This window comes from Salvelinus fontinalis, chromosome 14 (genome assembly GCF_029448725.1).
Source record: "Salvelinus fontinalis isolate EN_2023a chromosome 14, ASM2944872v1, whole genome shotgun sequence".
Classification (NCBI taxonomy): domain Eukaryota; kingdom Metazoa; phylum Chordata; class Actinopteri; order Salmoniformes; family Salmonidae; genus Salvelinus; species Salvelinus fontinalis.
In genome coordinates this window covers 35,455,828-35,478,485 of record NC_074678.1, presented here as the reverse complement: position 1 = coordinate 35,478,485, position 22,658 = coordinate 35,455,828, and the positions used below count along the sequence as shown (strand labels likewise).

General features: G+C 47.7%; 1 protein-coding gene across 7 annotated transcripts in view; it reads left to right on the top strand.

Moving 5' to 3' along the window:
* The window catches only part of kank4 (KN motif and ankyrin repeat domains 4), a 113,372-nt gene that overhangs the window by 79,426 nt on the left and 11,288 nt on the right, over positions 1-22,658 (top strand). For all 7 annotated transcript variants that reach the window (XM_055861560.1, XM_055861559.1, XM_055861556.1 and 4 more), the window contains 5 exons: positions 685-3,789; positions 6,919-7,015; positions 13,547-13,822; positions 15,049-15,133; positions 21,529-21,748. In XM_055861560.1, coding sequence (XP_055717535.1) covers positions 685-3,789; positions 6,919-7,015; positions 13,547-13,822; positions 15,049-15,133; positions 21,529-21,748 — 3,783 coding nt within the window. The remainder of the gene's footprint in view (positions 1-684; positions 3,790-6,918; positions 7,016-13,546; positions 13,823-15,048; positions 15,134-21,528; positions 21,749-22,658) is intronic.

Sequence of the window (22,658 nt, the reverse complement as noted above, 5' to 3'; positions counted from 1 at the left end):
ATCAACCCTGTCATATACTATCCCTATCAACCCTATCATAGACTATCCCTATCAACCCTGTCATATACTATCTCTATCAAGCCTATCATAGACTATCTCTATCAACCCTGTCATAGACTATCTCTATCAACCCTGTCATATACTATCTCTATCAACCCTGTCATATACTATCCCTATCAACCATATCATAGACTATCCCTATCTACCCTGTCATAGACTATCTCTATCAACCCTGTCATAGACTATCCCTATCAACCCTGTCATATACTATCCCTATCAACCCTATCATATACTATCCCTATCAACCCTGTCATATACTATCCCTATCAACCCTATCATAGACTATCCCAATCAACCCTGTCATATAATATCTCTATCAACCCTGTCATATACTATCTCTATCAACCCTATCATAGACTATCCCAATCAACCCTATCATAGACTATCCCTATCAACCATATCATAGACTATCCCAATCAACCCTATCATAGACTATCCCTATCAACCCTATCATATACTGGTCATAAATACATACACAGGTTGTAGTGTATTATCAACTAATGGGATACTAGGATGTACTTCATGTTTTGCTTTCTCTTCTATGGTCGGAGAGTACTGTACAGCAAATCCCTGAATGCATGGGAATCAGTGTGAATAGTAACAAACCCTCTCTTCATATTTCAGCCAATGGCTACCCTAAGGCCGGAGGAGAGAGTGGAGGTGGGGGTCATAAGAAGCAGCTGCCCTACTCCGTAGAGACCCCCTACTCCGTAGAGACCCCCTACTCCGTAGAGACCCCCTACGGCTTCCACCTGGACCTCGACTTCCTCAAATATGTGGACGACATCGAGAAAGGCAACACCATCAAGCGGGTGCACATCCAGCGCAAGGCCAGGGGACCTCCTAAGTTCAGCACCCTGCCCAGGAACTTCAGCCTGCCTGGGCATGGGGCACGATCGGCCCCCAAGGACACCTGGTCTTCCACCTCTACTCTGGGACCCAAGCCCCGGGGCAGAGTCACAGAGGTACAGCAGTTCTTGGATTTTAGAGCCAGTGATGGAGGCAGTGGTATGGCGGGGGGGCAGAGCCAGAGCAGCAGGGCGCAGGGGAGTATCTTATCCCCGGCCAGGCCCAGGGAGGATGCAGGGGCTGGGGTGTCAGCCGAGAAGCCCCTGGGGAGACCCAACCTCCTCCGGACGTCCAGCATGCCCATTACCATCCCTCACAGGAAGGCCTCCGAGTCCGGGGACGAGAGAACCGAGAACGGCTCATCTGAGAACGTATTCCGCGCTGTGCCCCAGGACCGGTCGGGGCTGCACCAGCAGATCACCGCAGCCCTGAAGAGGGTCAGAGAGCTGGAGGATATGGTGAGGACCATCCCAGAGCTCAAGTCCCAGATCTGCTCACTGAGGGAGGAGAGAGAGCATCTGATCCTCAGGCTGCAGGCCCAAACCAAGCCCCAGGCTCCACCCCCCCCACAACGTGCCTCGCCCTCTCCGGCTCCGAGCATTGATCCTCAGCCGCCGGGGTCTGGGGCAGTAGTTGATACCGGGAGAGCAGAGAGCACTGCGTCAGAGACAGAAACACAACAGGAATCCTTAAAAAGTACTGCACAAGAAGCAGAAGCAGATAGGCTTTTAGCAGCACAGGCATCAGAGGGACCAGACCGACAAAGAGAGGCATTAGTGAATCCATTAGAGAAAACAGCAGAGCTATCACAGGACGTTACAGTACAGAAAGCACCAGAACCTTCAGAGAGAGGAGTGATTGTGCAAGTCATAGAGGGAGTCAGTGGTGAGGGGGATCTCCTCAGCATCGAACAGCTCCAGGCTAAGCTAGTAACACTAGAGGCTAAGTTAAGTCAGGCTAGTGAAGAGCTGGAGGAAACCAACAGTCTCCTCAGACAACAGGTAGAGGACAACAGGATGAAGGAGGAGAGGATACTTCAGTTAAGCGAGGGAGGGAGAGAAGGAATGGAGGAGGTGTGTGGGGAGAGACATACAAGTAGGAGGACCAGTGTGGACCAGCAGACAGAGACAGAGAGAGTGGTCATTATAAACCAAGGGACAGAGTCAGAGAGGGCTGATATGGTGGAGCAGGGGACTGATACAGAGAGGATAGTAATATGTTTAATCAGAGAGAGAGCTAACAGTGTGGACCAGGGGACAGAGACGGAGAGAGTGGAAGCGGTGGACCAGGTGGCCGAGACAGAGATGATTATTGATTGTCCAGTCAGACCAAGGGGTAACAGTGTGGATCAGGGGACAGAGACAGAGAGAGTGAACACTGTAAACCAGGTGACAGAGACAGAGAAAGTGGACACTGTAAACCGGGTGACAGAGACAGAGAAAGTGGACACTGTAAACCGGGTGACAGAGACGCCGCCTGGAGACAGATTAGACCAGATGACAGAGACACAGACAGTAGTCAGTGTGGACCAGATGACAGACACAGCACCTGTACGTCCAGTGAGACCAGCAAGACACAGGGCTAACAGTGTGGACCAGGGTAAAGAGACACAAATACAGGCAGGAGTCAGTGTAGACCATGGGAAAGAGACAGTGGATACTGTGAACCAGCTGACAGAGACACAGACAGCACCTGTACGTCCAGTGAGACCAGCAAGACACAGGGCTAACAGCGTGGACCAGGGGACAGAGACAGAGAGAGTGGGTACAGTGGACCAGGTGACAGAGACAGAGACAGCGCAGAGTGCAGACCAGCAAACAGAGACAGAGAGAGACAGAGGTGAGACTAGCAATACCCCACATAGAGCTATAGAGATAGAAAGTGCAGCTATAGTAAGTGCAGCCATAGAAAGTGCGGTCACAGAAATTTCTGGAGCAGAAATTGAGGTAGCAGAAAGTGCTGTCAAAAATGGGGATATCACTGAGAGTGCAGTAACTGAAGAAGGTTTTGTGATTATAGAATGTGTGGACACAGAAAGTATGGTCACAGAGAATGTGGTCACAGAAAATGTTGACACAGATAGTATGGTAACAAAGAGACAAGAAGTGGTAGTAGAGAATGCAGTTGAACAAATTACAGTGACTGAAAGTGTGCTTAAACAGAGTACAACCACAGAGGGTATGGTCATTGAGAGTGTGGTCACACAAGATAATGCAGTCACAGAAGAGAGTGTGGTCACAGAAGATAATGCAGTCACAGAAGAGAGTGTGGTCACAGAAGAGAGTGTGGTCACAGAAGAGAGTGTGGTCACAGAAGACAACGTGGTCACAGAAGAGAGTGTGGTCACAGAAGAGAGTGTGGTCACAGAAGAGAGTGTGGTCACAGAAGAGAGTGTGGTCACAGAAGTCTCTTTCCCCTGTCTCTGTCCTTTGGTCCACACTGTTAGTGTGGTGAAAGAAACTCCCTTGGTAACAGAGAGCCCAGTAGCAGCACCCACCCCCTCTTCCAGCCAGACCCAGCCTCAACCGGGTCAGAAGGAGTCTGTGCAGGCCCAGCCTCAGACCCAGGACCCTCGTCGGGGCTCCAACCCAGCATTAGGCCAGGTAGTAACACGCCTCACAGGGCTGATTAACGAGCAGTGGGCCCAGCTGGGTAGCAGCCAAGAGAAGCCGGACAAGCAGGAGACCTCCAGCCCCAGCACCCAGAAGCTTGCAGCCGGGCAGGGGAAGCCCGCTGCGGGGAAGCCTTCAACGGGCAAATCAGCAGGGAAGTCAGGGCCGTCTAAGATGAGCTCCATCCAGAGCCAGCTGGTCAGCTCCCTCAGTGCCCTGTCTGCATTCTACTCCCCTGGACAGAAGGCTGCTGCCAGCAAACAACAAGGTAGGATAGGTGTCAGGAGTACTATATGTCTTAGTAGCTACTGTAGAAGACGTGCCAGGAGGTTTCGAAGTAGACGTATAAACTACAAAGTCATAATATTCTTGTGATATCCTGATATTCTAGCAATATGCTTTGGTTGACTAGATGTGTTCTACTTCCCAGTCACATATAATTGCACGCTATTTCAATAATTAATATCAAGCTGATTCTATTCTGTTCGTAATATTCTCATCACATTTTGATAGTCACTAAAACTTGTTCAGGCGTTATTTACCATGAAATCACTCCTCTGTCCCAGGTCCAATAGCTTTATCTCCATGATACTGAGCTGTCTCCTGTCTTGGCACAGAGAGCTCATAGTCTGTCTCTGTTCATTGACTCTGATAGGCCAGGGGCCTCCACATGTCTGAGATGGCTATTGATTGCGATGGCTAGAGGTGGAAGACATGTAGTGGGGCACGGCCAAATGAAACTGTTGGACGTCCTACAAGAACCGATGAAATATGCAGTTTGTTTCTTCCCCCTCTCTTTTTCTTCTTGTTGTGTTTTGGCCCAGAAGATAGAGTTGAAGATCGAGTCCCCTACCACACATAACTCATATGAATCTCAGTAGGGAGAATACACAACAGTGTGCCCTTTGATGGTGAACCTCTGCTCTGTGTACTCCACCATTGTTCTGAAGAGCGTCACTGACATTTGAGAAAATGTCTGACTTGAATTACTGTACATTGCTTACAAAACGCACCGATCTGGCACAAAGAATATTGGAAACAGAATCATATTACTACCACATGCAGAGGCAGAGCCACAACTATCTAACCAACACAACATCCCCTCCCTCAGCCCATCTGTACTGACTCTACTAAACATTAGGAACACCTTTCTAACATGGAGTTGCAGCCTCAATTAGTAAGGTCATGGACTCTACAAAGTGTCAAAAGCGTTCCACAGGGATGCTGGCCCATGTTGACTCTAATACTTCCCACAGTTGGGTCAAGTTGGCTAGATATCTTTTGTGTGGTGGACCATTCTTGATGCACACGGGAAACTGTTGAGGTTGAAAAACCCAGCAGCGTTGCAGTTCTTGACACAAACCGGTACACCTGGCACCTACTACCATACACCGTTCAAAGGCACTACAATATTTTGTCTTGCCCGTTCACCCTCTGAATGACACACATAGCTACACAGTCCAGGTTTAAAATCCTTCTTTAAACTGTCTCCTCCCCTTCATCTACACTGACTGACGTGGATTTAACAACTGACATCAATAAGGGATCATAGCTTTCACCTGGATTCACCTGGTCAGTCTATGTCACGGAAAGAGAAAGTGTTCTCCTTTTGTACGCTCGGTGTACCTCAATGTCCCTTTAATACAGTATAGAGAACACATTCAATGGACTGGGAATCCCATGTAAATAACAGTGTCTTTAACTGGCTGACTAGGCTGTAAACTAGGTTTAGTAATTAATTACACTGTCTTCTTCTCTGTCCTTGCTGTGTAACTTTCTCATAGTCATCTCATTAAGTCTTGTGGAAGTACAGACTAAGGCCCTGGGGAGCCTTAGCTAGCTTTGTGCTATACGCCAGGGTGTATGTGCGTGCGTACGTGCATGCGTGTGTGATTGGGTGTGCGTGATTGCGTGTTTGTGAGTGAGTGTGTGTGTGTGTGTGTGTGTGTGTGTGTGTGTGTGTCTGCGTGTACTGTTTGTGCCAGCTAGCTTGCAGCGAGAGGGTTGAGGGTTTCCACACATTTTAATGAGCTCAGTTGTGTTGTAATTGTATCCAGAGGCTCAGCATTGTCTTCCAGGCCCCCCATGTTCTACTTCAAACACACATAATCATCAACCTGAACACATGCCGCGCACACACATACACGTATACACACACACACATAGTTTGTTCGCCCACATTGCTCTCAGCTAGAGTGACTGTGAGGAAATTAGAGGAGTCAAAAACCAACGTGTGGTAAACATTTTGATTGCTGCTGCCATTTTAAAGAGCCTGTCTGTTACTGTACGAACATGTACAGGTAACTGCCAAAATAATGGAAACATTTCAATAAATGAGGGATACAAAGTATATTAAAAACAGGTGCTTCCACACAGTTGTGGTTCCTGAGTTAATTAATTAAGCAATCCCATCATGCTTAGGGTCATGTATAAAAATGCTGGGCAGGCCATTATTTTGGCTACCATGGCTATGCCCCCATAGGATGATGATGCCCCCATCCACACGGCAAAGGTGGTCACTGTAAAGTATGAATAACATTCCACCCATGAGGCCAAAGAGGGCGCTTTTGGTCATTGACTGCAGGAAAGCTCTATGTGATTTATTTTAGTGGTAACATAGGCAAAACATATGTTTTGTTTGCTGTGGGAGGACAGGTTGGATATGAAAATCTTTCAAATTCTTCGCAAATGACTAAAGCAGTGGCTGTGTTTCTGAAAGAGGAACGTCTTGTCAACCGGCTGGTTCAGACAGGTGTTACTGAAAGAGGAGCTTCTTGTCAACTGGCTGGTTCAGACAGGTGTTACTGAAAGAGGAGCGTCTTGTCAACTGGCTGGTTCAGACAGATGTTACTGAAAGAGGAGCGTCTTGTCAACTGGCTGGTTCAGACAGGTGTTACTGAAAGAGGAGCGTCTTGTCAACTGGCTGGTTCAGACAGGTGTTACTGAAAGAGGAGCGTCTTGTCAACTGGCTGGTTCAGACAGATGTTACTGAAAGAGGAGCGTCTTGTCAACCGGCTGGTTCAGACAGGTGTTACTGAAAGAGGAGCGTCTTGTCAACTGGCTGGTTCAGACAGGTGTTACTGAAAGAGGAGCGTCTTGTCAACTGGCTGGTTCAGACAGGTGTTACTGAAAGAGGAGCGTCTTGTCAACCGGCTGGTTCAGACAGGTGTTACTGAAAGAGGAGCGTCTTGTCAACTGGCTGGTTCAGACAGGTGTTACTGAAAGAGGAGCTTCTTGTCAACTGGCTGGTTCAGACAGGTGTTACTGAAAGAGGAGCTTCTTGTCAACTGGCTGGTTCAGACAGGTGTTACTGAAAGAGGAGCGTCTTGTCAACCGGCTGGTTCAGACAGCTTTTTAAATAAATCAATATCTTTCTCTCCCCCCCTCCCCCCCTCAGGTCTGAAATCCATCATGAAGAAGAACGGTGCTGCAGACAAGCAGGGGAACAGAGGAGGAGCCAAGAAGAACCTCAAGTTTGTGGGAGTCAACGGAGGGTAACAATGCTTCTCTTAATAACTCCTCTATATTTGGATCTCTCTGTGTGTCCTCATACAGTGCTGTTTGTTTGTGCATGTACAGTATATATACAGTATGTGTCACGGCTGTTGAAGGAGGAGGACCAAGGTGCAGCGTGGTCAGCGTACATTTTCCTTTATTGAATAAAAATGACACCGAACAAAACAATAAACACTACAAAAACAAACCGTGAAGCTCAAAGGCTATGTGCCCTAAACAAAGTCAACTTCCCACACAAACAGGTGGAAAAAAGGGCTACCTAAGTATGGTTCTCAATCAGAGACAACGATAGACAGCTGCCTCTGATTGAGAACCACACCCGGGCCAACCACAAAGAAATACACAACATAGAACATGGAATACCCACCCCAACTCACGCCCTGACCAAACCAAAATAGAGACATAAAAAGGATCTCTAAGGTCAGGGCGTGACAGTATGTCAGCAGCAAACTACTACACTGTGTATGTTGATTATTCACTTGATTTAATCAGACCTATATTTAACATAATGCATGATACACATTTTATGTTTAGCATAATGCATATGGCTTATACAATACAGTGCTATACTATAGCATGTAATTAGACATTTACTCAGTACATTGTTTTCATTGAGGAAATGTACGAATCTGCTGTTAATGATATTGCAGAGGATTTTCCCAAGGTTTCTGTTGATGCATATCCCATTGGGGAAGATGCCCCAATATTGATGCCAGAGCTGAGGATGATGTTAAAGAGTTTAAGTATAGCCATTTGGAATCTGTATATTTTATCATTTCATTTAGGATACCACCAACACCACATGCCTTTTTGGGTTGGAGGGTTTGTATTTTATCCTGTAATTCATTCAATGTAATTGGAGAATCAAGTGGGCTCTGGTAGTCTTTAATAGCTGATTCTAAGATTTGTAATTGATCAGGTATATGTTTTTGCTGTTTGTTTTTTATTATAGAGCCAAAAAGATTGGAGAAGTGGTTTATCCATAAATCTCTGTTTCGGATAGATAACTCTTCATGTTGTTGTTTGCCATTTGAGTCTATGAGGAGCACAATCTCTGGCTTTAGTGTGTCCTCAGTGGATGTGTGGGGGTTGTCAGGAGGGCTATCGGGGGAGCTGACAGGGGGACTGATAGGAGGGGGTAGGGTCTGTTGGGTTGGTGGGTTCTGTGTTGTCTGTCCCATTGTGGTGTTGTGGTCCGGGTCTGAGGTGGGCTGTTCTCCTGGCTTCTCTGGGGGAGTGTCCTGCTCTCTGTCACACGTCAGCTTTCTCACCTCCTTCTTCACTGCTGTTAGCTGTGATGTGTTCCTCTCCCTCCTCCTTCACTGCTGTTAGCTGTGATGTGTTCCTCTCCCTCCTCCTTCACTGCTGTTAGCTGTGATGTGTTCCTCTCCCTCCTCCTTCACTGCTGTTAGCTGTGATGTGTTCCTCTCCCTCCTCCTTCACTGCTGTTAGCTGTGATGTGTTCCTCTCCCTCCTCCTTCACTGCTGTTAGCTGTGATGTGTTCCTCTCCCTCTTCCTTCACTGCTGTTAGCTGTGATGTGTTCCTCTCCCTCCTCCTTCACTGCTGTTAGCTGTGATGTGTTCCTCTCCCTCCTCCTTCACTGCTGTTAGCTGTGATGTGTTCCTCTCCCTCTTCCTTCACTGCTGTTAGCTGTGATGTGTTCCTCTCCCTCCTCCTTCACTGCTGTTAGCTGTGATGTGTTCCTCTCCCTCCTCCTTCACTGCTGTTAGCTGTGATGTGTTCCTCTCCCTCCTCCTTCACTGCTGTTAGCTGTGATGTGTTCCTCTCCCTCTTCCTTCACTGCTGTTAGCTGTGATGTGTTCCTCTCCCTCCTCCTTCACTGCTGTTAGCTGTGATGTGTTCCTCTCCCTCCTCCTTCACTGCTGTTAGCTGTGATGTGTTCCTCTCCCTCCTCCTTCACTGCTGTTAGCTGTGATGTGTTCCTCTCCCTCCTCCTTCACTGCTGTTAGCTGTGATGTGTTCCTCTCCCTCTTCCTTCACTGCTGTTAGCTGTGATGTGTTCCTCTCCCTCCTCCTTCACTGCTGTTAGCTGTGATGTGTTCCTCTCCCTCCTCCTTCACTGCTGTTAGCTGTGATGTGTTCCTCTCCCTCCTCCTTCACTGCTGTTAGCTGTGATGTGTTCCTCTCCCTCCTCCTTCACTGCTGTTAGCTGTGATGTGTTCCTCTCCCTCTTCCTTCACTGCTGTTAGCTGTGATGTGTACCTCTCCCTCCTCCTTCACTGCTGTTAGCTGTGATGTGTTCCTCTCCCTCCTCCTTCACTGCTGTTAGCTGTGATGTGTTCCTCTCCCTCCTCCTTCACTGCTGTTAGCTGTGACGTGTTCCTCTCCCTCCTCCTTCACTGCTGTTAGCTGTGATGTGTACCTCTCCCTCCTCCTTCACTGCTGTTAGCTGTGATGTGTTCCTCTCCCTCCTCCTTCACTGCTGTTAGCTGTGATGTGTTCCTCTCCCTCCTCCTTCACTGCTGTTAACTGTGACATGTGTTCCTCTCTCTCCTCTTTAAGTTCTCTCACCTCAGTCCGTAGAGCAGCCCGCTCTCTCAAACAGCCGTCCATCTCCACCTTCTGCCCTTCAGGTCTTGTTGGGGGGGTGTTGCTGTTCTGCTCTGTTTTGTGGGTCTGTTCTGTCTGGAGTGTGTGGACTAGCTATCTGAGCTCCACCATCTCTCTCTCCAGCTCGGTGAATTTCTCTCTCTCAATAATGGAGGAGCAGTACAGTTGTGGGACCTGGGTCTGCTCAGTGAAGGAGGGGTGACTCCTCTTGGGGCTGCTCGTATGCAGGGCATTTTGAGGATGAGGTGTGATCAGACTCACTCAGGATGGGGGAGTGGTCACAGAGAGAGAGCTTTTCCTGCTGTGCTCTCTCTTTGATCCCGTAAAACTGCCTGAGTTTGCCCTGCACCGTTACTGTTCCAGACTTGTTGACAGAGGCTGTTGCATTTTCGCCAATACCATCTCTCTTGATATAGGGGCAGTGTGCTCTTATAGCACTGTGCCATGCCAATGGATGGTCTGTGTGGAAAATTAAGTTGCTTACGTTCCCCTCTTTGTAGCAGTCAGCAAATAGTGTCTCTGGATTGTCCTTGAGGAGCTTACTTTTGTACTTATTCCATGCAGTGTTATTTTCAATTTCCAAGGGGTACTGTACTGTGATATCTGCACGGGCGAAGCCATGGAGTAGGGGGCTTCAAAAGCCTCTGCATTTGGGTGGGGCAGGCTGTGAAACTCTCCTGCCATTGTTGGGCTCAAGCATTTTCACACATCTCACTTCACACTTCAGTGCTAATTGAAGTTGCAGTCAGGTCTGTTCTGTTCTAGAATTAATGTAGCTTTATATAACAAAATTACCCAGATATTATTGTATTTTACTTCATGGCTTCAGAAGCAACTTCAGACTGAATATTACTCACTCATTGTTGGGTTGAGGGTATTTCCAGGTTTCCGCTGTGTTTCTTCTGCAGGTTTTGGTTTGCTAGAAGTTTTTCTTGATAATCCTTGGTAGTAATAATCAATTCAGGTAATTTTGTCCAAAATCAATGTTTTAGGTTTGGATTGAATGTCTTGATGTAAAGGGTAGTATACTGTAAGTCCTAGCTTTTTTACATTACACTCTATTTGTCTTTCTCTCTATCTTTCACCCTGTCTCTCCCATGTGTTCTCCCACTGCCCCCACTGTGACTCTCCCTTCCTGTTTATGTGTGTGTGTTGTGTGTGTGTGCGCATGCGCGTGCATTTCATTTTGTGTGCGAGTGTATGACTTTGATGCCCTATGATTAGGCTGTGCTTTGCCTGTCTGATGTTGATGAGATGTGAGTTAGATGACAGAGGTGGTACTGGAAAACAAATGCCTCTCTCCTGGCTGTGATTACAACAGGCTGGTCTAGTATTCATGCTACAGCACGGTTGTAGCTAGCATACCCTAGCTGCTGTCTGGCCCTCCTACCAGCACACACATCATTACAATAGCCTAGCTAACACACTGCTGGCCCCCCTCATCAGAACTAGAACAGACTCAGTCGGGATGGCTCTACTTTTACTTCAGAGGAGAACTCAGCTCAGTATAAAACATTTTGTTTTCTTTAATTTACCTGATGCGGTTCATTCAGACCACAGCTACACGGGAGACACATCAAGACACAACAAACAAGCATAAGCAATATACATGACTAAAGGAACATTTCCAGGTAAGCTACAGTTGAAGTTGGAAGTTTACATACACTTAGGTTGGAGTCATTTAAACTCGTTTTTCAACCACTCCACAAATTTCTTGTAAACAAACTATAGTTTTGGCAAGTCGGTTAGGACATCTACTTTGTGCATGACACGAGTCATTTTTCCAACAATTGTTTACAGACAGATTATTTCACTTATAATTCACTGTATCACAATTCCAGTGGGTCAGAAGTTTACATACACTAAGTTGACTGTGCCTTTAAACAGCTTGGAAAATTCCAGAAAATGATGTCTTGGCTTTAGAAGCTTCTGAAAAGCTAATTGACATCATTTGAGTCAATTGGAGGTGTACCTGTGGATGTATTTCAAGGCCTACCTTCAAACTCAGTGCCTCTTTCCTTGACATCATGGGAAAATCAAAAGAAATCAGCCAAGACCTCAGAATAAAAATTGTAGACTTCCACAAGTCTGGTTCATCCTTGGGAGCAATTTCCAAACGCCTGAAGGTACCACGTTCATCTGTACAAACAATAGTATGCAAGTATAAACACCATGGGACCACGCAGCCGTCATACCGCTCAGGAAGGAGACGCGTTCTGTCTCCTAGAGATGAACGTACTTTGGTGCGAAAAGTGCAAATCAATCCCAGAACAACAGCAAATGACCTTGTGAAGATGCTGGAGGAAACAGGTACAAAAGTATCTGTATCAACAGTAAAACGAGTCCTATATCGACATAACCTGAAAGGCCGCTTAGCAAGGAAGAAACCATTGCTCCAAAACCTCCATAAAAAAGCCAGACTACGGTTTGCAACTGCACATGGGGACAAAGATCATACTTTTTGGAGAAATGTCCTCTGGTCTGATGAAACAAAAATAGAACTGTTTGGCCATAATGACCATTGTTATGTTTGGAGGAGAAAGGGGGATGCTTGCAAGACAAAGAACACCATCCCAACGGTGAAGCACGGGGGTGGCAGCATCATGTTGTGGTGGTGCTTTGCTGCAGGAGGGACTGGTGCACTTCACAAAATAGATGGCATCATGAGGAAAACATTATGTCGATATTTTGAAGCAACATCTCAAGGCATCAGTCAGGAAGTTAAAGCTTGGTTGCAAATGGGTCTTCCAAATGAACAATGACCCCAAGTATACTTCCAGAGTTGTGACAAAATGGCTTAAGGACAACAAAGTCAAGGTATTGGAGTGGCCATCACAAAGCCCTGAACTCAATCCTATAGAAAATTTGTGGGCAGAACTGAAAAAGCGTGTGTGAGCAAGGAGGCCTAAAAACCTGACTCAGTTACATCAGCTCTGTCAGGAGGAAGGGGCCAAATTTCACCCAACTTATTGTGGGAAGCTTGTGGAAGGCTACCTGAAATGTTTGACCCAAGTTAAACAATTTAAAGGCAATGCTACCAAATACTAATTGAGTGTACGTAAACTTCTGACCCACTGGGAATGGGATGAAGGAAATAAAAGCTTAAATAAATCCTTCTCTCTACTATTATTCTGACTTTTCACATTCTTAAAATAAAGTGGTGATCCTAACTGACCTAAGACAGTGAATTTTTACTGGGATTAAATGTCAGGAATTGTGAAAACGGAGTTTAAATGTTTTTGTCTAAGGTGTATGTAAACTTCCGACTTCAACTGTTTCGATTTCGTCAACTGTTTCTGAATGTACTATTCTCTCCTTTTAGATTTCTAAAGGGTTTACTGTGTCAGGTTATGGTTGCCCCTGACCCCTGAGCTAAACCAGGATGTGGGTGCTGTTTATCCTGCCTCTGCTCAGATGTTTCCTCCATGCCCTCCTTGTTCCTAATCACAACATAGCCTTGAGAAAACACACACACAAACACACACATAGCCTTGAGAACACAGCACAGACTTCCCTCCTTCAGACTCTGATCACGTGAACTCTCCTTACACTGCCTCTATTCGCCCCTCTCCCTTAGGAATTCTGGGGATTCTGCGGCTCCTGAAAGATCGGTTCACAAACATCCATGAAGGAACAGTATTCTCTGCCTGACCTTAGCCTTTCTGATTAAGGGCCCTATAGAAGTTCCATCAACCATCTATTCATAACATCCTAAAGACGAATGTCCCTCAATATACTTCAAGGCCATGTTCTCACTGCTCACAGATTCCAAGATGTTACACATCAATGTTAGGTAAATGGCCAGCCCTGTGAGTAAATAGCCAGAACACCTGGGGCTGAATGACCTTTTCTTGTCATATCTTGGTACTTGGTAAGTCTCTTGGTACTTCAGTCGTCTCATTGATGCTGTTTGTTTGTGTTGTTGTTAATGACCAGGTATGAGACCACCTCCAGTGAGGAGGAGTCGAGCGGGGAGGAGAAGGAGGAGGCCGAGGAGGTGGACAGCTCTGAGCCTGAGGAGATGCAGGAGGTTCAGGGGAAGAAGGAGGAGCAGGAGGAGGGAGCTGGAGAATCCCAGGGCCAGGGAGAGGACACTGCCACAGAAGAGATGGCCCAGGGAGCAGGATCCCAGGCTGGGGAGACAGAGGGCCAGGGAGACCCTCAAGACCCAGAGACCAGCCAGGCACTCCTGGAGGAGCAGCCAGAAGCAGGGTGAGACAGGACTTCTTGATCAAGGTTCTTAACTTTTGCAGAAAATGTCCATCTCAGTGGAGGTCTTCTGAAATGAAATTAACTGTGAACAAACCATCTGCAAAGAAAATATAGAGTTGGTCGAACAAGTATAAATGGCACATCTATTCAGACCCCTCTCATCCCACTGAGGTCTCCTTATGGCAGCCTACGTCCATCCTTCATCCCCAATGTGTCTACTCTAGTCTCTGATGTCAGACACACAATCCAGGTCTTTGTTCAGGTGAGGGCCAGCTGCATCCTGCCTGGAGCCTTCAGTGTAGCGCCTTCAGTCTAGAGTCTTCAGGGCCAAATGAATGCAGAATGAGAGGTGCTGAGTGAAACATTAATACAAAAGCAGTCCTCTGCTGGGGCCCGACCCTATAATGGTCTGGCCCCAAGAGCTGACCCCTTCTGCTGCGTACATGCACGCACGCACGCACGCACGGAGTGAGGCATGATTCCGTGACAGGGAGGATGTGTGGGATATGTTGACTTCTTGACTCTTTCTCAGAAACAGGCCCTCAGGGGGTTTGTTTCTAATGCTGATCTACTGTATGATTATCACAAGGCCTGACATCTTTTGAAACACTTCATTTCCCGACTGCCATTTATGATAATTGACTCAACCATTGCAGCACTACTAAAATATGTCTTTCTGTCATTATGAATTGTTAGGGAAGGTGACTAAATATTATGTTATGAATGGTGACTAAATGTTATGACAAGTGGCTAAATGTTATGTTATAACAAGTGGCTAAATGTTATGTTATAACAAGTGGCTAAATGTTATGTTATGACAAGTGGCTAAATGTTATGTTATGACAAGTGGCTAAATGTTATGTTATGACAAGTGGCTAAATGTTATGTTATGTTATGAAAGATGACTAAATGTTATGTAAGGTGGCTAAATATTATGTTATGACAAGTGGCTAAATATTATGTTATGACAAGTGGCTAAATATTATGTTATGACAAGTGGCTAAATATTATGTTATGACAAGTGGCTAAATATTATGTTATGACAAGTGGCTAAATGTTATGTTATGACAAGTGGCTAAATGTTATGTTATGACAAGTGGCTAAATGTTATGTTATGACAAGTGGCTAAATGTTATGTTATGACAAGTGGCTAAATGTTATGTTATGACAAGTGGCTAAATGTTATGTTATAACAAGTGGCTAAATGTTATGTTATGTTCACACAGGGAGACAATAGATAAGGACTTCATGGAGGCTTGTCACTACATTAAGGATCGTATGGCAGAGGTGGCAACCCCTGATAAAGAAATGGTAAAAACATTTCCCCTCTAAAGTCCAAACAGTATTGCCTGAGGTTGGTCGCCACCCTTGTCACATAATGTGATACCCGGCCTGTGCGGGACTCCGACCCCACCAGTCTTCACACTATGTACCCTCCATCTATCTCCCAGCTCCACTATGTACCCCCCATCTGTCTCCCAGCTCCACTATGAACCCTCCATCTGTCTCCCAGCTCCACTATGAACCATCCATATGTCTCCCAGCTCCACTATGTACCCTCCATCTGTCTCCCAGCTCCACTATGTACCCTCCATCTGTCTCCCAGCTCCACTATGTACCCTCCATCTGTCTCCCAGCTCCACTATGAACCCTCCATCTGTCTCCCAGCTCCACTATGTACCCTCCATCTGTCTCCCAGCTCCACTATGTACCCTCCATCTGTCTCCCAGCTCCACTATGTACCCTCCATCTGTCTCCCAGCTCCATTATGTACCCTCCATCTGTCTCCCAGCTCCACTATGAACCCTCCATCTGTCTCCCAGCTCCACTATGAACCCTCCATCTGTCTCCCAGCTCCACTATGAACCCTCCATCTGTCTCCCAGCTCCACTATGAACCCTCCATCTGTCTCCCAGCTCCACTATGTACCCTCCATCTGTCTCCCAGCTCCACTATGAACCCTCCATCTGTCTCCCAGCTCCACTATGAACCCTCCATCTGTCTCCCAGCTCCACTATGAACCCTCCATCTGTCTCCCAGCTCCACTATGTACCCTCCATCTGTCTCCCAGCTCCACTATGTACCCTCCATCTGTCTCCCAGCTCCACTATGAACCCTCCATCTGTCTCCCAGCTCCACTATGAACCCTCCATCTGTCTCCCAGCTCCACTATGTACCCTCCATCTGTCTCCCAGCTCCACTATGAACCCTCCATCTGTCTCCCAGCTCCACTATGAACCCTCCATATGTCTCCCAGTTCCACTATGAACCCTCCATCTGTCTCCCAGCTCCACTATGTACCCTCCATATGTCTCCCAGCTCCACTATGTACCCTCCATCTGTCTCCCAGCTCCACTATGAACCCTCCATCTGTCTCCCAGCTCCACTATGAACCATCCATATGTCTCCCAGCTCCACTATGTACCCTCCATCTGTCTCCCAGCTCCACTATGTACCCTCCATCTGTCTCCCAGCTCCACTATGTACCCTCCATCTGTCTCCCAGCTCCACTATGAACCCTCCATCTGTCTCCCAGCTCCACTATGTACCCTCCATCTGTCTCCCAGCTCCACTATGTACCCGCAATCTGTCTCCCAGCTCCACTATGAACCCTCCATCTGTCTCCCAGCTCCACTATGAACCCTCCATCTGTTTCCCAGCTCCACTATGAACCCTCCATCTGTTTCCCAGCTCCACTATGAACCCTCCATCTGTCTCCCAGCTCCACTATGTACCCTCCATCTGTCTCCCAGCTCCACTATGAACCCTCCATCTGTCTCCCAGCTCCACTATGAACCCTCCATCTGTCTCCCAGCTCCACTATGAACCCTCCATCTGTCTCCCAGCTCCACTATGTACCCTCCATCTGTCTCCCAGCTCCACTATGAACCCTCCATCTGTCTCCCAGCTCCACTATGAACCCTCCATCTGTCTCCCAGCTCCACTATGTACCCTCCATCTATCTCCCAGCTCCACTATGTACCCTCCATCTGTCTCCCAGCTCCACTATGAACCCTCCATCTGTCTCCCAGCTCCACTATGAACCATCCATATGTCTCCCAGCTCCACTATGTACCCTCCATCTGTCTCCCAGCTCCACTATGTACCCTCCATCTGTCTCCCAGCTCCACTATGTACCCTCCATCTGTCTCCCAGCTCCACTATGAACCCTCCATCTGTCTCCCAGCTCCACTATGTACCCTCCATCTGTCTCCCAGCTCCACTATGTACCCTCCATCTGTCTCCCAGCTCCACTATGAACCCTCCATCTGTCTCCCAGCTCCACTATGTACCCTCCATCTGTCTCCCAGCTCCACTATGTACCCTCCATCTGTCTCCCAGCTCCACTATGAACCCTCCATCTGTCTCCCAGCTCCACTATGAACCCTCCATCTGTCTCCCAGCTCCACTATGTACCCTCCATCTATCTCCCAGCTCCACTATGAACCCTCCATCTGTCTCCCAGCTCCACTATGAACCCTCCATCTGTCTCCCAGCTCCACTATGAACCCTCCATCTGTCTCCCAGCTCCACTATGAACCCTCCATCTGTCTCCCAGCTCCACTATGAACCCTCCATCTGTCTCCCAGCTCCACTATGTACCCTCCATCTGTCTCCCAGCTCCACTATGTACCCTCCATCTGTCTCCCAGCTCCACTATGTACCCTCCATCTGTCTCCCAGCTCCACTATGAACCCTCCATCTGTCTCCCAGCTCCACTATGAACCATCCATATGTCTCCCAGCTCCACTATGTACCCTCCATCTGTCTCCCAGCTCCACTATGTACCCTCCATCTGTCTCCCAGCTCCACTATGTAGCCTCCATCTGTCTCCCAGCTCCACTATGAACCCTCCATCTGTCTCCCAGCTCCACTATGTACCCTCCATCTGTCTCCCAGCTCCACTATGTACCCGCAATCTGTCTCCCAGCTCCACTATGAACCCTCCATCTGTCTCCCAGCTCCACTATGAACCCTCCATCTGTCTCCCAGCTCCACTATGTACCCTCCATCTGTCTCCCAGCTCCACTATGTACCCTCCATCTGTCTCCCAGCTCCACTATGTACCCTCCATCTGTCTCCCAGCTCCACTATGAACCCTCCATCTGTCTCCCAGCTCCACTATGTACCCTCCATCTGTCTCCCAGCTCCACTATGTACCCGCAATCTGTCTCCCAGCTCCACTATGAACCCTCCATCTGTCTCCCAGCTCCACTATGAACCCTCCATCTGTTTCCCAGCTCCACTATGAACCCTCCATCTGTTTCCCAGCTCCACTATGAACCCTCCATCTGTCTCCCAGCTCCACTATGAACCCTCCATCTGTCTCCCAGCTCCACTATGTACCCTCCATCTGTCTCCCAGCTCCACTATGAACCCTCCATCTGTCTCCCAGCTCCACTATGAACCCTCCATCTGTCTCCCAGCTCCACTATGAACCCTCCATCTATCTCCCAGCTCCACTATGAACCCTCCATCTGTCTCCCAGCTCCACTATGTACCCTCCATCTGTCTCCCAGCTCCACTATGTACCCTCCATCTGTCTCCCAGCTCCACTATGAACCCTCCATCTGTCTCCCAGCTCCACTATGTACCCTCCATCTGTCTCCCAGCTCCACTATGAACCCTCCATCTGTCTCCCAGCTCCACTATGTACCCTCCATCTGTCTCCCAGCTCCACTATGAACCCTCCATCTGTCTCCCAGCTCCACTATGAACCCTCCATATGTCTCCCAGCTCCACTATGAACCATCCATATGTCTCCCAGCTCCACTATGAACCCTCCATCTGTCTCCCAGCTCCACTATGAACCCTCCATCTGTCTCCCAGCTCCACTATGAACCCTCCATCTGTCTCCCAGCTCCACTATGAACCCTCCATCTGTCTCCCAGCTCCACTATGAACCCTCCATCTGTCTCCCAGCTCCACTATGAACCCTCCATCTGTCTCCCAGCTCCACTATGTACCCTCCATCTGTCTCCCAGCTCCACTATGTACCCTCCATCTATCTCCCAGCTCCACTATGAACCCTCCATCTGTCTCCCAGCTCCACTATGTACCCTCCATCTGTCTCCCAGCTCCACTATGAACCCTCCATCTGTCTCCCTGCTCCACTATGTACCCTCCATCTGTCTCCCAGCTCCACTATGTACCCTCCATCTGTCTCCCAGCTCCACTATGTACCCTCCATCTGTCTCCCAGCTCCACTATGTACCCTCCATCTGTCTCCCAGCTCCACTATGAACCCTCCATCTGTCTCCCAGCTCCACTATGAACCATCCATATGTCTCCCAGCTCCACTATGTACCCTACATCTGTCTCCCTGCTCCACTATGTACCCTCCATCTGTCTCCCAGCTCCACTATGTACCCTCCATCTGTCTCCCAGCTCCACTATGTACCCTCCATCTGTCTCCCAGCTCCACTATGTACCCTCCATCTGTCTCCCAGCTCCATTATGTACCCTCCATCTGTCTCCCAGCTCCACTATGAACCCTCCATCTGTCTCCCAGCTCCACTATGTACCCTCCATCTGTCTCCCAGCTCCACTATGAACCCTCCATCTGTCTCCCAGCTCCACTATGTACCCTCCATCTGTCTCCCAGCTCCACTATGAACCCTCCATCTGTCTCCCTGCTCCACTATGTACCCTCCATCTGTCTCCCTGCTCCACTATGTACCCTCCATCTGTCTCCCAGCTCCACTATGAACCCTCCATCTGTCTCCCAGCTCCACTATGAACCCTCCATCTGTCTCCCAGCTCCACTATGTACCCTCCATCTGTCTCCCAGCTCCACTATGTACCCTCCATCTGTCTCCCAGCTCCACTATGTACCCTCCATCTGTCTCCCAGCTCCACTATGAACCCTCCATCTGTCTCCCAGCTCCACTATGTACCCTCCATCTGTCTCCCAGCTCCACTATGTACCCTCCATCTATCTCCCAGCTCCATTATGTACCCTCCATCTAATTTCTGTCCCTTTCAATTAAACGGGAAAAATACCTAAAAACAAATTGAAAAAGTACAATCGCTAACAACTCTAACCCTAATTCTAGCTTAATGTCCACATCCTGGTTCAACTCTAACCCTAACTCTAGCTTAATGTCCACATCCTGGTTCAACTCTAACCCTAACTCTAGCTTAATGTCCACATCCTGGTTCAACTCTAACCCTAACTCTAGCTTAATGTCCACATCCTGGTTCAACTCTAACCCTAACTCTAGCTTAATGTCCACATCCTGGTTCAACCCTAACCCTAACTCTAGCTTAATGTCCACATCCTGGTTCAACTCTAACCCTAACTCTAGCTTAATGTCCACATCCTGGTTCAACTCTAACCCTAACTCTAGCTTAATGTCCACATCCTGGTTCAACTCTAACCCTAACTCTAGCTTAATGTCCACATCCTGGTTCAACTCTAACCCTAACTCTAGCTTAATGTCCACATCCTGGTTCAACCCTAACCCTAACTCTAGCTTAATGTCCACATCCTGGTTCAACTCTAACCCTAACTCTAGCTTAATGTCCACATCCTGGTTCAACCCTAACCCTAACTCTAGCTTAATGTCCACATCCTGGTTCAACTCTAACCCTAACTCTAGCTTAAATGTCCACATCCTGGTTCAACTCTAACCCTAACTCTAGCTTAATGTCCACATCCTGGTTCAACTCTAACCCTAACTCTAGCTTAATGTCCACATCCTGGTTCAACCTTAACCCTAACTCTAGCTTAATGTCCACATCCTGGTTCAACTCTAACCCTAACTCTAGCTTAATGTCCACATCCTGGTTCAACTCTAACCCTAACTCTAGCTTAATGTCCACATCCTGGTTCAACCCTAACCCTAACTCTAGCTTAATGTCCACATCCTGGTTCAACCCTAACCCTAACTCTAGCTTAATGTCCACATCCTGGTTCAACTCTAACCCTAACTCTAGCTTAATGTCCACATCCTGGTTCAACCTTAACCCTAACTCTAGCTTAATGTCCACATCCTGGTTCAACTCTAACCCTAACTCTAGCTTAATGTCCACATCCTGGTTCAACCCTAACCCTAACTCTAGCTTAATGTCCACATCCTGGTTCAACTCTAACCCTAACTCTAGCTTAATGTCCACATCCTGGTTCAACTCTAACCCTAACTCTAGCTTAATGTCCACATCCTGGTTCAACCCTAACCCTAACTCTAGCTTAATGTCCACATCCTGGTTCAACTCTAACCCTAACTCTAGCTTAATGTCCACATCCTGGTTCAACTCTAACCCTAACTCTAGCTTAATGTCCACATCCTGGTTCAACTCTAACCCTAACTCTAGCTTATTGTCCACATCCTGGTTCAACTCTAACCCTAACTCTAGCTTAATGTCCACATCCTGGTTCAACTCTAACCCTAACTCTAGCTTAATGTCCACATCCTGGTTCAACTCTAACCCTAACTCTAACTTAATGTCCACATCCTGGTTCAACTCTAACCCTAGCTTCAACCCTCAACCTAACCCTAGCTTTATGTCCACATCCTGGTTCAACTCTAACCCTAGCCTACATTCTCAACCTAACCCTAGCTTTATGTCCACATCCTGGTTCAACCCTAACCCTTGTTTCCCCCTTTTTATAGACTCTTGTGATGGTGTTGTACCAGGAGTGGTTCCATGTGTCTCAATGTTTGTCATCTCTAACAGTGTGTGTGTTCTCTCCCTGTCTTCAGAGACACATCCTGACCGTGTTGTACCAGGAGTGGTTCCGTGTGTCCAGTCAGAAGGACTCGCTGGCCGACACCGTCACCCTTTACCTGAGAGAGGTGGGCATCGCCACGCCAACCCTCCTGCGTTACATCGTAAACCTGGCCGATGGTAACGGCAACACAGCGCTCCACTACAGCGTGTCCCACTCCAACTTCCCTGTGGTCAAACTGCTGCTGGACACTGGTATGGGATATTCATCCACCTCTCTACAACACACTGGTATGGGATATTCATCCACCTCTCTACAACACACTGGTATGGGATATTCATCCACCTCTCTACAATACACTGGTATGGGATATTCATCCACCTCTCTACAACACACTGGTATGGGATATTCATCCACCTCTCTACAACACACTGGTATGGGATATTCATCCACCTCTCTACAACACACTGGTATGGGATGTTTATACACCTCTCTACAACACACTGGTATGGGATGTTTATACACCTCTATACCCTTTTTATCAGTCCCTACTCCCTACCTCAACCATTTTTTACTGAAACAATATATATATTTTTTTATTATTATTATTATTATTTTTTTATCCCCTTTTCTCCCCAATTTTCGTGGTATCCAATCGCTAGTAAATACTATCTTGTCTCATCGCTACAACTCCCGTACGGCTCGGGAGAGACGAAGGTCGAAAGCCATGCGTCCTCCGAAGCACAACCCAACCAAGCCGCACTGCTTCTTTTTTTATTATTTTATTTTTATTTTATTTTATTTTTTTAAATTTTATCCCATTTTCTCCCCAATTTTCGTGGTATCCAATCGCTAGTAATTACTACCTTGTCTCATCGCTACAACTCCCGTACGGGCTCGGGAGAGACGAAGGTCGAAAGCCATGCGTCCTCCGAAGCACAACCCAACCAGCCGTACTGCTTCTTAACACAGCGCGCCTCCAACCCGGAAGCCAGCCGCACCAATGTGTCGAGGAAACACCGTGTACCTGGCCCCCCTTGGTTGGCGCGCACTGCGCCCGGCCCGCCACAGGAGTCGCTGGAGCGCGATGAGACAAGGATATCCCTACCGGCCAAACCCTCCCTACCCCGGACGACGCTATGCCAATTGTGCGTCGCCCCACGG